The following is a 17,485-nucleotide window of genomic DNA, read 5'->3' on the forward strand; positions in this document are numbered from 1 at the left end:
TTGTTATAAAATATTCCGCTTCTTTTTACTTGAGATGTCTCACGTTTATCAAGTGTGATATAGTGGGACATCTTTGGAGTATTTTGGAAGTATTTACAATGTTTGCTATATTAATTCATTGTCTATGGAAAATAAATAACAATTTATCAGTGTCATTGCCGAGGATATTCACCAGCAATAATTTGACCTAGAAACTGAGGACGGAATAATATTTTTGGACCTGCAAAATCGAGTTCTAATGTCTTTCAGCTTCTATCTATTTAAGATCCAATTTTTTAGAATATATTACTTTCGCTTTCATCTAGTCGGAAATGTCATATATGATATTACATGTATTGTGTATTATCGCTATTTTTTGTTTAAAATGTTTTATATATATATATATATATATATATATATATATATATATATATATATATATATATATATATATATATATGTATATAATAACTTTCTCTTATCTTTTAGTGGTCGTTGATAACATTTTGGTATATTGTTATTGATTGTTGAGTGTATTCACTAGCAGCAACTCGATCTAGAAAAACTGTTGATCGGGCAACATTTTGGGCATGCAACAGTTATATATTGTAAGTTTTTGTTTTAAAATATCTCTATTTTCATCAAAATATTCTTCATAACATAACTTCAAGAAAGTAATCTGTTTTTAAATTTCTTGACAAATTTAGATGATGTGTCTCTTTAGATTGCCGATATATGTCTAATAATAGGATTTGGAAGAACTAAAAAAACTAGTTGTTTGAGCAAGATTTTGAGCCTACGAAATCGTTCGAAAGGTTTTAAACCCTTTCAGAAAAATATTGGTTTATATATTCCCCTTTGTTTTTTGTCATTTGAATAGTTTTTGAAAATCTAGAAATGTTTAATTTATCAACATTTTCTAAAGTTGTTATTGTATTTAGTATAAATATTCATTACCTCATTTTGTATTGTTGACCTGAACGTTACTATCCCTAATGACAAAATGACAATAGGCAAAAAGCTTTCAGATAAAGTATACTTTATAGGAAAATAATTAATTTTTTTTATAAAGTAATAGCGTACAAATATTTTGACGGGATAAAAGTTGATATTTGTAATCTAGCAAATAAAATGAAGTTGTTATGACAAGACACTCGTCGCCGTGTTATGGTCAATATTTTGGTTACTGTCAATAATATTAGCAAAAAGGTTTCACAATAGTATTGCGGAAAACTGTATTTGAGAAAATTGCTACTTTACTACTTGAATTTGTAGTGATCATGCTTTATATAATAATATCTCCTAAGTTTTGTTCGCTATAAATTTTAGTGTTAGATATTTTTATTTTAAAAATTGTCATTGTCTTTATTACTTATTAAGTTAGAATATTATTTTAGGCTAGATCATATATTATTTCACAAATAAAAAGCAACAAAGATTATTTACAAAAGGTGCTCGTAATATTTATTGGTGGAAACATAACAAAACATTAACAGGTCATAAAACAAAATAACATAAAACAATTATAAAACAATACAAAACTTAACTGATTCGTTTCAAAGCCGCCGATTTGGAATCGTAGGTATAAACTGGGCCTCTGATTGGCTCGATGTTTTCGTATTTGTATCTGGCTCTGTATTCATTGTTTCTTCTATTGCCGCGAGTAGAATAAGTGATTTTCTGCAATACACCTGTGGGGTGGTAGATGTAGTAGACACCTTTCTGTTTACTGGCCGCTCTCAAGTTCTCCCTGTAGGGATATCCAGAAAATCCTGGATATCTTGGGTATCCATTATCTTCGTCGTTGATAAGACCGCTGTCTTCTTCAAAGCTCTCTACAAGTGATGGTCCATTTGTTGGTTGAGGTATACCGGATTTGTATCCTTTTCCGTTCGATGATCCCGGATAACCTACTGGAGGACCGTAAGTGATGGCGGGCTCATTCAGAGGAACGGTCAAGGTATCCTGAGGCACTCTCAATCCGAATTTCCTGTTGCTGCCTCGAAGTGGTGGTCCGTAGGATGATGCTGGTCCGTTGTAACCGAAAGATGGGATTTCTTCCTCGCTAGATTCATCGTCTTCATCAAACTGTTGAGGCGCACCGTATTCCTGGTATGGCTGTTCGACGAATTGGCTCTTGAACGGTGCTCCGTAAGAAGAATCGATTTCGTCGACTTGATTGGTTTCTCCTTGGATCAAGTTGTAGTTGGGGGTGGTTCTGAGCTCCGCGGATTCCGTAACTTCTTCTGTTTGTTCTTCCGTTACGCTTTCCGTGGTTACTTCCGATTCTGGACTGAGTTCTGTGGTTGTCGGGGCGTTGGTGGTTATCTCTTCGGTTGTGGTGGGAATTTCGGTGGTGGTTAAGGCTTCGGTGGTACCCAAGGGGGCGATCGTAGTGATTGCTTCGGTGGTTGTAGCCGCTTCAGTTGTGGTTATTTCCACGAGTTTCTCCGTGGGGGCTTCAGTGGCAGGCGCGGGCGATGTTGAGGGTGGTCCATACACTACACTCGGTCGAGTAGATCGTTCTGGTAATCGGAAAACGGGACCCGATGGTCTCCATCCTGATGGCAAGTACTGAGCCGATATGGATACCGAACACACCACGGTCAACACTAGCGCCAATCGAAACATGATTGTTGTATCTGTATCTATCACTTCGATTGTTGGATGATTTCTGAATGACCACACTTGCACCAGTAAACTATTTATAGTAAATTAGCAAAAGCGAAAAATGCCTAAAATGCTTATTCTAACATTGACCTGAAAATTGCAAATTAAACTGTCATTTTATTTAAATATCTAAGAAAAGAAGAGTTCGGCGTTAAATATTTATGATCGTTAACAGTAAACTGTTAAAGAGTTGTGTAACAAGTATAACATTTACGGTTCTCTTAGTATTGTGTTTTAAATCTTCTAAGTTCTAAGTGATTTCGGTTGAATGGTAAGCAGTTATTCGATTTCAATGTTGTAACATATTTTTTTTATAAAAATCTATGACACTATGTTTAGTATAAGTTGATTCGGATATTTAGTTTCGGTGGTATTTAACAATATATTTTAGTGCCTTATCGCTGTGGTATATATAATTATATATTTAATTAAAAACTTTGCTTCAAATTGATTAAATATGATAAAAAACAATTTGAATAGAACAATCTTTATCCCAGTTTGCTATGGTTTTAAGATTTCAAAGCACTTATTCTACGATGGACACGTTGAGCTTCACATTTATGTTTCTATTTTAACTAGGGAACATCAACATTGATGCGCTAATGGAGCCTCTGTTCCTATCTTTAAGCATAGTCCCTGATAATGTTATCGACAGTCTCTACCTTCATGTCTTTATGTGGATGACGTTACGAAGTTGGCGCTCACGCTCTACCTTGTTTTGTAATGTTTGTATGATATGAGTCCACAGTGGTTTCAAGACTTGTTGGCCAAATGTTTCATTTGGCAATGAACCAGGCTGTTTCATAAGTTGGTTTTCCTGGTTTAAAAGGATAATTAACCTCATCCACCATACACAGATCTGGTACACGTTGTAGTATGAAAGAAGCATTTATTAGGTTGATTTTCTTAATTGGGCCTTTTCTTGGAGGTTCCACCAATGTTTTCACAGTAATAAGGTTAAAACCAGCAGTCTTTTTGAGTCTTGTTGAAGCTCAAGCTTGTTGAGCTCTTAAGTAGAATTCATTCTTCCTGTTCATTGACGCAGCGTAGTGAGCGTCATTCAATGTATAGGGTTACATAAATAGTATTATATAAATGTGTTGTATAATATTCATTGGTGGAAGCGTCACAAAATGTTAACACGTCCTAAATATTTTAACCCATTTTTATAAATCAGTTAGTATTTAATCAGCGATAATATTTTTTGATATAATATAAAATAATTAAACTTCATAAGCTTCAATGAAAGCTCTGATTTAAGTGCTTAAAAAACACACTTTTTATTTAAGAATTTCTAGTAATAAAACACGTTCAATACAGATGCTTATCGACAAAATCCATTTCGTTTTTATAATTATTTCTGGTAGGAGGTTTGTTAATGCAACTATTCTACTTGTAGAAAAATTGTTGGAGAAATTATTTGAGTAAAAGTATGTTGTGAATTGTAAATATTTAAAATTACTTCTCTTGTTCAGAAAACAAATTACAACTGTTTGTATTATTAATTTTATAGCATAATTCCTTATTATGGTATCCATAATTTGATGTTTATATTTCTTCATTATTAACAATAATCTACGAACACACTAGTCGTGTTTACACATAAAGAATTTGATCATTTTAAAATATTTTTCCGTAATGTTCAAATCACTGCTTACTCATTAAGTAGATAATTATTATGTTAGGTATTAGTGTTAATAACACCACTTCAATTAATAAATATTGGAGATTTTATTAGAAATGGTTTATAACATTTTTAAAATTACAACTACATGATTACTTTATAATAAATAATTTATAATTATAATAAATAATTGGAATATTTTTGTAGCTCCTATGCGTAAGTATTTTATTTAAATCTTTTTCGTTTTTTGGATTTGATTTGTTCGTTCCCATTTAAGAATGTCAATTCTGACAAGGAAAAAACATCTTAGTCTGATCAGTATTCAGACTAGACTAAACCAAATGTCTTCGGGATTGCCTTGAAGTTGGACATTGGACTCTAGGTTTACTACTTAATTTCAATAAATGCCTAAGCAGTCTTTGGTGAATTTTCTCCGTAGATTGACAGGTATATCTAACAGTAGTTAAACAATCTAGAAAAACAAGGAAAACTATGGGTAGGAGCAAAAGTTTGAACCTTCAAAATAGTTTTTAATGCATGTCATCTTCAAATTGGGAATTAAATCCCAATAGTCTCTTTTTTGTTATTTAAATAACTTTTAAAAATATGGAAACGTTTAATTTACCAACATTTTTTCATATTATTTTTTTATTTGGTGTAAAAAATGTAACACTCAATTATTCTCTATCTTATTTTGTTTGACTAAATTATATGTCATTTGGAAACGTCTTGAAGTTGGCTATTAACGCTAGGCTTACTATTTAGGACCATGGTTTGGAACCACCCTTGAGCTGAAAAGTAAAGTATGAATCAGTTGATAGATCTAGCTGAGATAAATTATGACTATAAAAAGGGGGCTATTAAAACTCAGTTAAAACTGAATCTAAATGAGTTGCAAGAGTATGTTGATCAAACCTCATCCCGAAAGAGGAATGGTGTTTCCATCAACAAGAGAATTATGAACAACCAGATAATGATGAACACGAACATCATCATATAAGTTAGTTGTCCGATATATCTTGCTACGAATATTTGTTAATATAACTGTGAATTCGCGAATCACAAAGATTAATGTTTCTAAATAAAGACAACGGCAATTCGCGTACATCAACCAGAAATTTATCGATTCCTAAGTGGATTGTTGAGCGAGGAATGTCAACGCTGTCTCTACGATAATACCGACAAAAGCACCAATTGTAGTTGATACACTTGTGTCTAGTAAATAATAGGACCAATCTAGGTATTGTTGAAATATTACTGTGCATGTATATAGAACAAAGAAGCGTCAGTATTAATGAGCGAGAACAGCCATTTGTATCTCGGAAAGCTACGGTATAATTTTTCAACAGCGAATGCTACCCTAGTATTTTTAATTGCTAGGTCTATTAATTAAAAATTCCATTTATCAGATAGTGGGTCTGTGTTTGATTTTATCGCGTATTCTTTTCAGACACTGATATTATAACGCATGTATATGCTTTGGAATGAAAAATCTTATCATTAACGAGTAATACTCAGTATATATTATATTATACACGAGGTAGGCAGTATATTAAAGGCACACTCATAAATATACAATAAATTACATATAATTAAATTAACTTTTTTTCATTACATATAGATAAAAAATAAAAAAATTGTAGTATTTTTTTTAAATTTTCGTATTTTAATTATTGGCTTTAAATTAATTTTAGTTTAAATAATTCACGATATATTCTGATAATATTTAAACGATGAATGTCAGAAAAGCTATTATGAATCAAGAGCTTGAAGTTACATAAATAATTAAATATATAAATATTTAAAATAGTGTATTAGTATAGTACAATTTATGATATATTTCACAAAATATGTTGTATAGTAGTTACGTAAACTAAAGTTAACGAAACTTTGGGCAATAAAATTAAAAGGGAATAACAAATTCACACTTATATACACCTCGGGCACTTTAACTTAATAGGTACAGTTATTGTTTGGACTTGTAAATGCAAACATTGTAAAGCAGTTGTTAAAACATGCTTAAAACAGAGAATATACACTACAAGTATGTTATGTGGCAACTTTAGCGCCTGAACGCTGATTATTTGATAGTTATTTGTAAATTATACAAATTGTATATATGATTACAAATATGAACAGATTTTTCGATGTAACTTATCAACTTTTACCAACTAGGAGTAATACAGTGTCTCCACTTCAACCATTCTTTTTAAAATATATTATTTATATTATTTTGAAAATGTATTAATGAAATACTTCTTTCTAATTGTTCAATTTTGAATATTCAATATTTCTTTTGCAACAACTCAAAATACCTTTTTACTATTAAAGGACTTAACAAAAGCTTTTTCTCGCATTGGCTCGCTAACATGTTAATGTTAAAAATGCTGCTAGTAACATCACTCATTTGAGAATATTTATATTTATGTTATATACTATCTTTAAGAACTGCTGCTTACTGCTCCTTTATATTTTTTGACTTTTCCACTTTTTTGATTCAACGGAAAACGCTGATGAATATTAGATTTGTTAGCTTAGGCATATTGTATTATACAGTTATTGCTAGAACAAATTCGTTTAATTACGATATAATGCATACATATTGAATTTAATTATTATTGAACGTACTTATAAATGTAACATGTTAAATATATTTGTCTATAGAGGGATTAAAAAAAATCTTACAGATTTTTAAGACCAAATCAACTGTTCGGTAGATATAGTTATTATGGCCGGAAATATCAGAATAATCTTTAAGTCAAAACATTCGGAACTAACCATGACTTCAGGTTTGGTAAGATGTTTTGAAGAAAGTATATATTTTTGTGACTTCAACTGCTGCTATAGACTGAAGAAGTACAGTGATCAAGAAATAGTAGGACGTAAAAATAGTTGTGTTGTTCATTATGAGTTCCTTTCACTGGGTTAAATTGTAAAAAATTATGAATTGAACAGTAGTATCATTCCACAACCATCATATTTACCCGATTTAGTTTCGTCGAATATTCGACTAGTCAATAAATTAAAAAAAACTATTTCAGGAATACAATTTTGAGCCCGGTACTCCATTAGGAGTACTAGAACAACAGTTTGTACTACCCCGTATCCAACGGGTAAGGGAGGACTTTAAAGATTCGCCCAAAGTATCAGGTAGTTATCACGAGTGGTTAATTATAATAATGATGATGATAGTCATTTATTTCATGTGAATTTTAATTTTGAGTGATAAATTCGAACTAGAATGTTAAATTGTAACTAAATATTTTGTAATAGTAAGTTTTATTTATATTAATGAAATATATCAATCTAAACAAATATATATGGTATTTGCCCTATATTCTTGTAATGGTGGTAAATAAAAACAAACATGTATAAACTAATTGACATGCACGCTAGCGTGTCGGCCTTCAAACCTCATCGATGGTCAAACACGTATGGGTCAAACGCGTTTAAACTGTTGTAGACGAATGTCAATTTGCCTATTTGGCAATACTGTTATGCCGCAGACAATATCAATTATTGTATATATATATTAGGATGGTCCTGTCATTATCAGTCACTTTATCAAAATGGGTGTAACCATAAAGATTTCCATGTTAATATTCTGCGTTTGGGGAGTTTGGGGTAAACCTGCCGGTTATGATTATAGTCCACCACAAAATGAAGCAACTGAAGTGGAGATACAGAAAGTGAAGGTAATTCTCTTATTGTATTACTTACTAACATCTTCTTTACTAATTTGTTATTGTTATAATTTATTCTTATACCCCTGCTTATATCATCAATTAGAATTTTGTTGTTTTTCTTATAATGTTTGGATATTAATAATTTATTTTTATGTAACTTAGTTAATATTTTATTTATTTATTCTTATTGTTGATGGATAGTGAAAACTACTGTTCAGTTAGTATAGTAGGCAGATTCATATATTTCATTATGAAAAACTTTAATATGTCTTAGTCCAATTAAATTATCTTCAAATTTTTTCGTAGGTGTTCGAGTAAAGTGCTTGTGATATTTTTGGCAATCCCTGGAAGTTTTTGTAGCACCGTTTACTCCATTTAACGGGAAAAGTATGCTTTTTCATATACAAATCTTTTGTGTGAATAATGACATATGCGTTACAATGTGGTATGATGTACGATCATAATTTTTATGCTTAGAGTATATATATCTAGGTGAAATATCATTATCTATATTAATTAATTTATGGATTTTCATTTTTAAAAATTCAATGGTTCAATTTTAAATTCAATGAGTTCTCTTGTTAGTAACATATTAATACTACTCTTTTGCTTTAATGATCAGTCAGTAGGGGACTGCAAGTTCAATGGCAATAGCAGTGACTCATCAATTACGAATATACTTGCTGATATCAATCAGTTTGTATTTGAAAATTTTCAATGTTTTTAGTGGAATTATCTAGTCTTGAAAATCCATGATATATTCTGTTTATATTTCTACTTAAAGGTAAAATAAAGGAGATCATTAGCAATAACACTCGAGAATATTTATTTGTCTTCAGTATATTGTCACTATTAGTACAGCTAGTAGTTGGTAAAAAAATCGTTGGTGATGCTCGATATAGTGTTGCCTTCGGTTGTGTTATGGTATGAGGTATTTAATTATAAGGCTAATAGGATTGTATTAAACGCATTCGCACTAATTTTATATTCATAATAATATCAGGGAAAAAATAATGTCAGTATAGCTTGTCAGTATACTTGAGGAGCAATGCATAAAATTATATATGAAAGTGATAATTAGATTTAACCTAATCAAGTTAATAGCTAAATTGATGACATCATCATGAATGATCGCTAATAATTAATACTGTTAACCCAATAACCCAACGAATTTATATAAAGCTGATTCATCATAGCCACAACAAGATATTCATTGCAATTGGTCATTGCTCGCTTCGTTCTTCCACATTCTCTTCATGTCCTTTATCCACTTAAAAATATTAAAAATATTGAAAAATATTAAATATTCGTTTGATTTCACATTCTTTTCTTTCAGTAGTCTTCTTTCTATTGGTAAGGTTAAAAAAATATAGCATTCATCTATACGCTGAGTAGGTTCTCGTGAAACCATGGGTACAATCAAAGCTATTGGTCCTTATTAAACTTTTTCAGTTCGTTATTTTGGTCCCATATCTTAAATCGAATATACTGTCATTAGGCGGCCTTCGTTACTCACTAATTTCATGTAATTTTTCAGTTCAGTTTTTGGAGAAAGTAACTATCTGGTAACAGCTTTGGCCTGTATATAGTTAATATAGAATAAGTCATGTTCCTTAAATAAACAGATATACTCTTCGGTGAGATATTATGGTATATCATAAACACTTGTTACGATATATTTATCCAATGTTTCTTGTCATTAATATATAACAGTCTCAATTTAGAATTAATTATACTGCTTGTTACATGTTGAATTTAATTATTTCAATTTGATGGTGAATGCTGATCTTCTTCTTCTGCTTCTTCTGCTGAGAAGCTTTAAGGTTAATATCAATGTTGATGATACATACATGGTTCACAATTATTAGCTTGTTTTTGAGAATTCATAAGGTTTGTAATATTCAGTTTTGAATAATTAGTATGCAATTTGTAGTTTATATTTCAACTTATCAATAAATATTATTGACTTATTTTGTCTATCCTCCTATTTTTTATGGTTCAGTTGTTAAAAATGTTAAAATATTTGTTTAATAATCATTTTGGTCCCTTATTTTAACACTTATTGTTTCATTAAGTAAACTTTGAACAAATGCCATGTTGTTTAATGTCATATACACTTTGGACGAAGTGTGAATGACAATTTGAAGCAAAATTGAGCCCATATGTTAGAAAATTTTACATGTTTCATTCCGAAATCGTCTTCAATTCCGAAGTTCATTTCTAGAAGTTATACGTTTATGGCGAGAACTATTGGTGAACTTATTGTAACAGCTTATTGTTATAAATTTGATAGAAATATAGAATGTGACATGCTATAAACCGAGTGAAAATGGTACTGTTCGAATGTTCCCGGGGACGATGCGTGTTTTAGCAGCATTATTAAGTCAAACTTGCTACTCATGTTTTTGCAAATTACTTGAAATGTTTAGAGAGTTGATATAGAACTTGCAGAATTTATTATACCACATAGGCATTGTCAAATTATCATTTGGTTGAATCATGGCATTCAGTTCTTTGGAGAGAGGCACCAATGTTTGTTGAAAGTTTTTAAAATAGGAGGAATCATCGCATCTCAAGCGAAGAGTAAATTCCTACAAAGATAGTATCAATCTTATTCCACTGCATGAGCAGAGGACTATTAGTATCACTTATTATAATAGTTATAATTAATATATTATAACTAAAGACTATTATCTCTTTATTTATATATATATATATTTATCTATTTATCTATTTATAACACTCATTGGCCACATAAAGTAAGATAATCGGATTACAATACAAATACAACAAAAAAATAGATTCTTATTGCTATGGTATTGTCATAGGTTTACGAAGTTCCTTGGATAGGAGATCAACAACCTCAATCAGGTTACGGGCCACCCAAAGAAGATTACCTTCCACCTAGCTCAAACTATGGACCTCCAACTCAAGAATACGGTCCCCCCAGCCAGGAATACGGACCACCCAGCCAAGAATACGGACCCCCATCCCAAGAATACGGTCCTCCGAGTCAAGAACCCGAACCGATTACGGAAGCACCCGAACCAACCACGATATCGCCGTTAAACGACACGACCGAAATCGTGGCTAACGATACCGAAACCGAAAACGCTCGATTGCAGGACGCGAAAGGGATAACGAGCGACGGCCACTACTACATTTACCATCCTAACGGGCTGCTGCAGAAGGTTATTTATTCGACCAACGATGATTCCGAAAATATGGCGTTTTCAGCGAAGCTTAAATATAAAAACGTGGATCCTATTACGGGTCCGATTTATACGTACGATCCTAGCACGTATGTCTTTTCTCGACTAAATAAGAAGTGAGATTTATTCGGGCTATTATAGGTTTTATTTATGTGACTGTATCGAATCGGTCCTGTTATTTCGTTTTTATTTATTTATTGCATCTCTTGCTGTGCGACCATTGTCTAGTGTTGTAGCATTAAATAGGAATAGTTAGGTCTGTAATGTTTTGTAACATTTTGTACTGGAGATAATAAAAGTCATATTTCTCTAATACTTATTTTATTCAGGTGCTATCAACAACTAGCTCATACTAGTTGATACCAGCAGCTAAAATATTTTTTATTATTACTATTTATTATAGCAATATAGTTTATCAACAATAAAAAGCTTTTTGTCTTTAACCTAATTTACTATGCTTTTAAAATTACAATGTATTTGTTCTACGATAGACGCTTTGGGCTTAACATATATATATCAGTGGTTTTAATGTGCAATGAGTTATATTAATAACTTCACTGAACTACATCTAGAAGCTGGAGAATCTCAACGTTGATGTTCTGATGGAGAATCTATTCATGTCCTTTGGCATAGTCCTTGTTAACGTTATCGACAGGTTCTACTTTCAAGTGATTATGCAGATTGTCATTACAAATTTACCATGGAGCTGGAGAATCACTGCTACAGTGCTGCTGAGTTCTCAAGAAATAATGAAGAAGCTCCCAAAAAATAATTATGTAATCTCACTAATAGGTTAATTGATTGTCAACAGGTCCCCGGCCTACATAGTAAAACACATTTTTTTATCAAGAATTGGTATGCTAAGTTTAGACGTTAAAAATGATTTTGAATGACCGTTAATTAAAATTGAATGAAATAGCAGACACTATAAAGATATCAACTGAACGCGTACCTCATATCATTTACGAATATTTAGGTATGAGAAAGCTCTGTGTAAAGTGGGTCTTGCGCGAGCTCACTTTTGACTAACGACGAGTTTATAATTCGGAGCAGAGTTTGAAGATGATCAAGCGTAATAAACCATAGTTTTTGCGTCGATATGTTAGAGTGGATGAAACATGGCTCCATCGTTTCGCTCCCAAGTAAAATCGATAGTTATCCGAGTGGACTGAACACGATAAACTCGCTCCAAAGCGTGGGAAAACGCAATAGTCGGCTGGCAAGGTTATGGCGTCTGTATTTTGGGATGCGCATGGAATAATTTTCATTGATTATCTTGAAAAACGAAGGTCCATCAACAGCGACTATTACATAGCGTTAGTACTTGAAGGACGAAATGGGCGAAAAATTGCCGCATTTAAGAAAAATGAAGTGCTGCTTCATCAAGACAATGCACCGTGTCACAAGTCAGTGAAAACGATGGCAAAAAACCATGAATTTGGTTTTGAATTGCTTCCTCAACCACCGTATTCTCCAGATCTGGCACCCAGCGACTATGTCCGGTTCTCAGATCTCAAAAGAATGCTTGCTGGAAAGAAATTTTCGTTGAATGACAAGGTGATCGCCAAAATTCAGGCCTATTTTGAAACAAAGGGAAAATCGTACTATAAAAATGGTATCGAAAAGTTGGAGTGTCGCTATAATAATTGTATCTTGAAGGGAATTACGTTGAATAAAAAAACTGCTACTGCTAATATTTCCGTATCATCAGCAAGTAGCAGTTGTTAGTATAATATCGTGAGGATTTTTATAATATAATTTTTTTTTCATTTACATTTTCCAGGTAAATACGTTTTGTAGTCTTAATGATATGCATTATAATAGCAATATATCAAACTATAATAATTATTTTATTAACTCTGACGCTTGTTACGGGAATGTGAATGTGGGCTGATTAATAGTAATATTTACAAGATAATTTGCAACTGAATAAAATACTAATAAATAAATAGTAGTTATATGTTCGTTTTTATAATAAATAACACTAATTTTTAGCTCATATAGAAAATAGGAAGTCTGATATGGATCATAAGGAAGTCGAGAACATATAAAGGGGACGTTTGCAGAATAACATTTCAGGGTCGAATGTCCAATAGTCGAATAAACTAGAACGTGACCAATTGAATAGAAACAAGATAATTCTTTACCCTCCATTGAACCCCGTCATGGAATACTCAATGACATTATTTCAAATTCTATGTTACATTTGATCTGCTGTATATATTTAGATGTGATAATTTGACATTATTGGTTAGTTGAAATAATTATAAAACAATTAAAATACTAATGTTTATTTATTATCTGCATGGAATTGTTCTAGGAAAAATTATGTGTGTGTTTCTAAGAATAAAGTATAATTTCTGCCAAATAATTTTAAAACATCAACTAAATTTAGTTTTGCTTGTTAAAAGAAATATGATTAACAAATATTGAATGGAATATTATATATATATATATATATATATATATATATATATATATATATATATATATATATATATATATATATATATATATATATATATAACCTTACAAAATTTACCAGTATTCCTTAATGATTCTTTCTCTCATTTGATAATTTCCAATAATTTTGAAGTAAGTTCATTAATAATTAGGAAGTTAAGTCAATGTCATGTCAACTATTACAGTATCGATTTTTGCTGAAAAAGATTAGTGGAGATGCTCAACAAATAATTTTATAAAGCAAATATGTATCCTCTATGACTTTTCAAAAATACTGTCGTATATATAATAAATACGTAATACGCATGATCTTTCTTTTAATTGCATAATCTTAGATATAGTTTTATCTCAATATTTGAACATGTCTAAAACCTTATTGTTGAAGCACGCCACTTGTGGCTTTGCAAGCTGTGTATGTGCTTTGTATGCGTGACATATTTTCCATAGAGGTTCAGCTGAATGACATTCAAGTAACATAACCTGTAATATTAATCTATTTAGAAAGTTTTTGAAAGTTGTGATATAGAGAATTAACTATATATCGGATGTTTCGGTAATTCATTTTCGATTTTTGCTAAACAAAACTCGTTATTTACAATGTAAAGTTGAAATGTATTTATTCAAAGTAATAGCTATTTGGTTCTATATATATTGCTTACCTCTTTGGCAATTTATGGATGCAATTAAAAAATAGTAGTTCCTCCTTTGTGATAAATCAGTCATTTTTAACATCTTCGAAATTGGTCAAAAGTGTTATTAATGCAAGAACATGGTAGTTGGATGAATTTAGGTCTGCTGTACGACAGGTACGATAAAATTTCTATCCAAGTGATTTCAGCGTTTCATTGAATAGTGTTGCTGCGTGAGATGGCTCTCCGTGATGCTGCAACATCGCCTTATTATATCTTCGAGCGTATTTTGAACGTTTTTCATCACTGCGCAGTTAATTGCACCTCACAAATTGATTATTTGTTGTGGTTGGCAATCCGTGTTGTTTATTTTTTAACTATTTCTTCAGCTTTCGATAGTTTATAATATTTCACACAAACTTGGTCTCACCAGGTACAGAGAACGGTCTTGCTATGAAAACGATTCGGACTTGCACTTGATGTACAGCTTCAAGAGGCGATAACCACGATTTTATTTGTTCTGGTAGTTCTAAATAAATCTATTTTTCATCATACCTTACTATTCGATGTAGAAATAACTTCCTTTCGTACCTTCCAAGCGGGTCTTTACTGACGATCTTTCGATATATGTATCCTATTGTTTTAATAAATATACATATATGTAGCGCTACACTTAATATTCCTTGTTTATGATTATAACATAGAAGTAACTAAAAATAATATATACTGATATTTAATGTTCTGATGTTCTTGTAGTGCTGAAAGTAACCTTACTCATCATGCATTTATAATAAAGTTTTTTTGTACGTCAAGATCTCTAATGTATTGCCTACCGCAATTTGTAAATTCATGTTCAAATTAGTTCGAACACGTGAACGAATGAGCCTGTCGAAGTGGTCCGGTTGTCAGATGTATGCAAAATTCTTGAGAGCAATAGTGATAAGAAGTTATAGCTCTAACCGATAAACTATTGCGGCTGTAAAATTAACTATAGTTTTTAGATCTACCATAAGGTTAAAATAAATTACATTTCATAACATTTTTCTTCAATTATTTTATTTAGATTAGAATTTTGTTGTGTTTCAAAGCCAAACTGAACTAAAGCATAGAGTTGATACGGCAACATTGCGACGTTTTGATGTCACAAATTTATATGACGTATGAACAAAATAACTTTGACCAGACTATAGTGATTTAACCTTACCAATACTTGGTATTGTATATTAAATATATTTCTGATTTTATATAGAAAATATTGTCAAAATAAGTTTTAGTAATATTAACACATCATTTTAAATGTATTATCTTAGTCTGTTATGGAAGAAACATGATTAACTCTTTAAATTGCGATCACTATAGTTCAACTTAAAATAAGAAACAATTTTACTGGTTGAACTTTATCAAAAGAAGGTTGGAGCTTTCGGGCAGAGATCCCTATAGTTTCTGCTACTACTAATATTTCCGTATCATCAACAAGTAGCAGTTGTTAATATAATATGGTGAGGATTTTTATAATATAATTAATTTTTCTTCAATTATATTTCCAGGTAATTATTCCATCATTAACACAACCTTTTAAATGTATTTTTTTAGTTTGTTATGAAACAAACATGATTAACTTTTTAAATTGGGGTCACTATAGTTAAACTTAAAATAAGGAACAATTTTACTGGTTGAAACAAACAATTAAACTCACATAAATCGTATTCAGGGAGTCTTAAGCTCTATCCGTCTAAACTTATCCCAAGGAAAAACAAAAGATATACATATTTGAGAAGGGTCGAACCCATATTAATAAACCAGTACCCTAACGAACATATTCTTATGTACTTTTCAAGGTTAATTAATTAATTATAAAATATTTCGGGGCGATATCCGTGTTTACGTCACTAATAAAATTGGGAGCTTTCAAGGTTTATACTCGGGCAGGGCTGAAGAATTTATAGCGATCTAGATTCGTCGATTTCGAGCGACTCACTGGGGGAGGAGGTAAATCGGAGAGATCTATAAATCCGTTTTACCGACACAAACCGTTCGGGTTAACATGACATAACGATTCGCTCTGATATTTCGTCACGAGCCAATAAACTGTACAAATAAATGTTGATGTATTAGCTTTTTATGTTTTATTTAATCGTTATTATCGTAAAACGTCTTTATGTACCTTGTTATTATCTGATGTTAAACGATTATCGTTAAGCTCTCTAGTTGAAAATAGAGTTGTTTCATTCTTTAAAGCTGATTCAAACGAAATTGATGTTATTAGGATTAAGGGGGATTCAACTGTGGCAATATATAGACAAACAGTTTATTAATTTTATTAAATGATAGTGATTTTAGGTTTTTAAAAGCGAATTTATTTATATAAATATCAAACAGTTATTAATGATATATGTGTCGCTTTTTTGGTAAAGCCATAACTCTTGCACTACTAAATCCTGAGATTTCTGGGCGAAAACTTGAACCATTATTTAATGTTTTCCTTTTTTTGGCTTTTTGTTTATCAATTTTGTTTTTTTTTTTTATTTTTAAGAAGCTTTCTTCACTCCCATTAATTGGTTAGACCAGAATTTGGGCAAATTTGTACAGCTGATGAATTCCTATGCATTTCCACCAAACATTTATCATCAATACTTGAAGCTTCTCTTGTCTTACAAAACACATAATTCTGCTACGATGAAGAAAAACATTATTCTCACTTTTCAGGCAATTCATGAGTGCCTTTCCAGAGAATCAATTTTGAAGTAAGTGAAGAAATATTCGGTAAAGGTGAAGATGGACTGTATCTCACTAGATATAGAATATCGGTACCTTACTAGCGTAAATATACATTTTGACGTCGATATCCTTGATATGCCAAATTTGACCTGCGATTTTTTTTCGAATTTTCGTATATCAATTGGTACATACCCGATTTCCCATTTTTTCTTGGCGGCTTCGCATGTGTGGAAATGGTTGTTTTATCATTTTAGTTATTTTTGTGTTTCTTACAAATCTTCATCCGGTGATATAACATTTTTAATGAACTAGAAAAGTGTGTTGGGAGGAACAAAAAAGTTTCGTGAATATATTCTGCACAATCTCTCAAAAATAGTTTATGATGTATACAATAATAAAATAAATTTCTTCGTGTTCAATACAAAATATAATATAATAAATAATTACATATGTATTACTTTTAGTATTATTCTGAGGAACAAAAATTGTTATCTCTCAAAGTTA

General features: G+C 31.2%; 3 protein-coding genes across 5 annotated transcripts in view; 2 read left to right on the forward strand and 1 right to left on the reverse strand.

Moving 5' to 3' along the window:
• Positions 1-17,485, forward strand: part of gogo (thrombospondin-1 like protein golden goal) — a 233,600-nt gene that overhangs the window by 10,654 nt on the left and 205,461 nt on the right. The window lies entirely within an intron of this gene.
• Positions 1,415-2,642, reverse strand: LOC143191997 (uncharacterized). Its single transcript, XM_076397457.1, has one exon. It carries the CDS (start codon positions 2,608-2,610, stop codon positions 1,522-1,524), a length of 1,089 nt encoding a protein of 362 aa, XP_076253572.1. The 5' UTR covers positions 2,611-2,642; the 3' UTR covers positions 1,415-1,521.
• LOC143190929 (uncharacterized) lies at positions 7,724-11,484 on the forward strand. The gene is made up of 2 exons (XM_076395541.1): positions 7,724-7,968; positions 10,788-11,484. The coding sequence occupies exons 1-2, from the start codon at positions 7,843-7,845 to the stop codon at positions 11,289-11,291; spliced, it is 630 nt and encodes a 209-aa protein (XP_076251656.1). The 5' UTR covers positions 7,724-7,842; the 3' UTR covers positions 11,292-11,484.

This window comes from Rhynchophorus ferrugineus, unplaced genomic scaffold, assembly GCF_030347505.1.
Source record: "Rhynchophorus ferrugineus isolate W39M unplaced genomic scaffold, kcgeb_rfMv2 rfM2, whole genome shotgun sequence".
Classification (NCBI taxonomy): Eukaryota; Metazoa; Arthropoda; class Insecta; order Coleoptera; family Curculionidae; genus Rhynchophorus; species Rhynchophorus ferrugineus.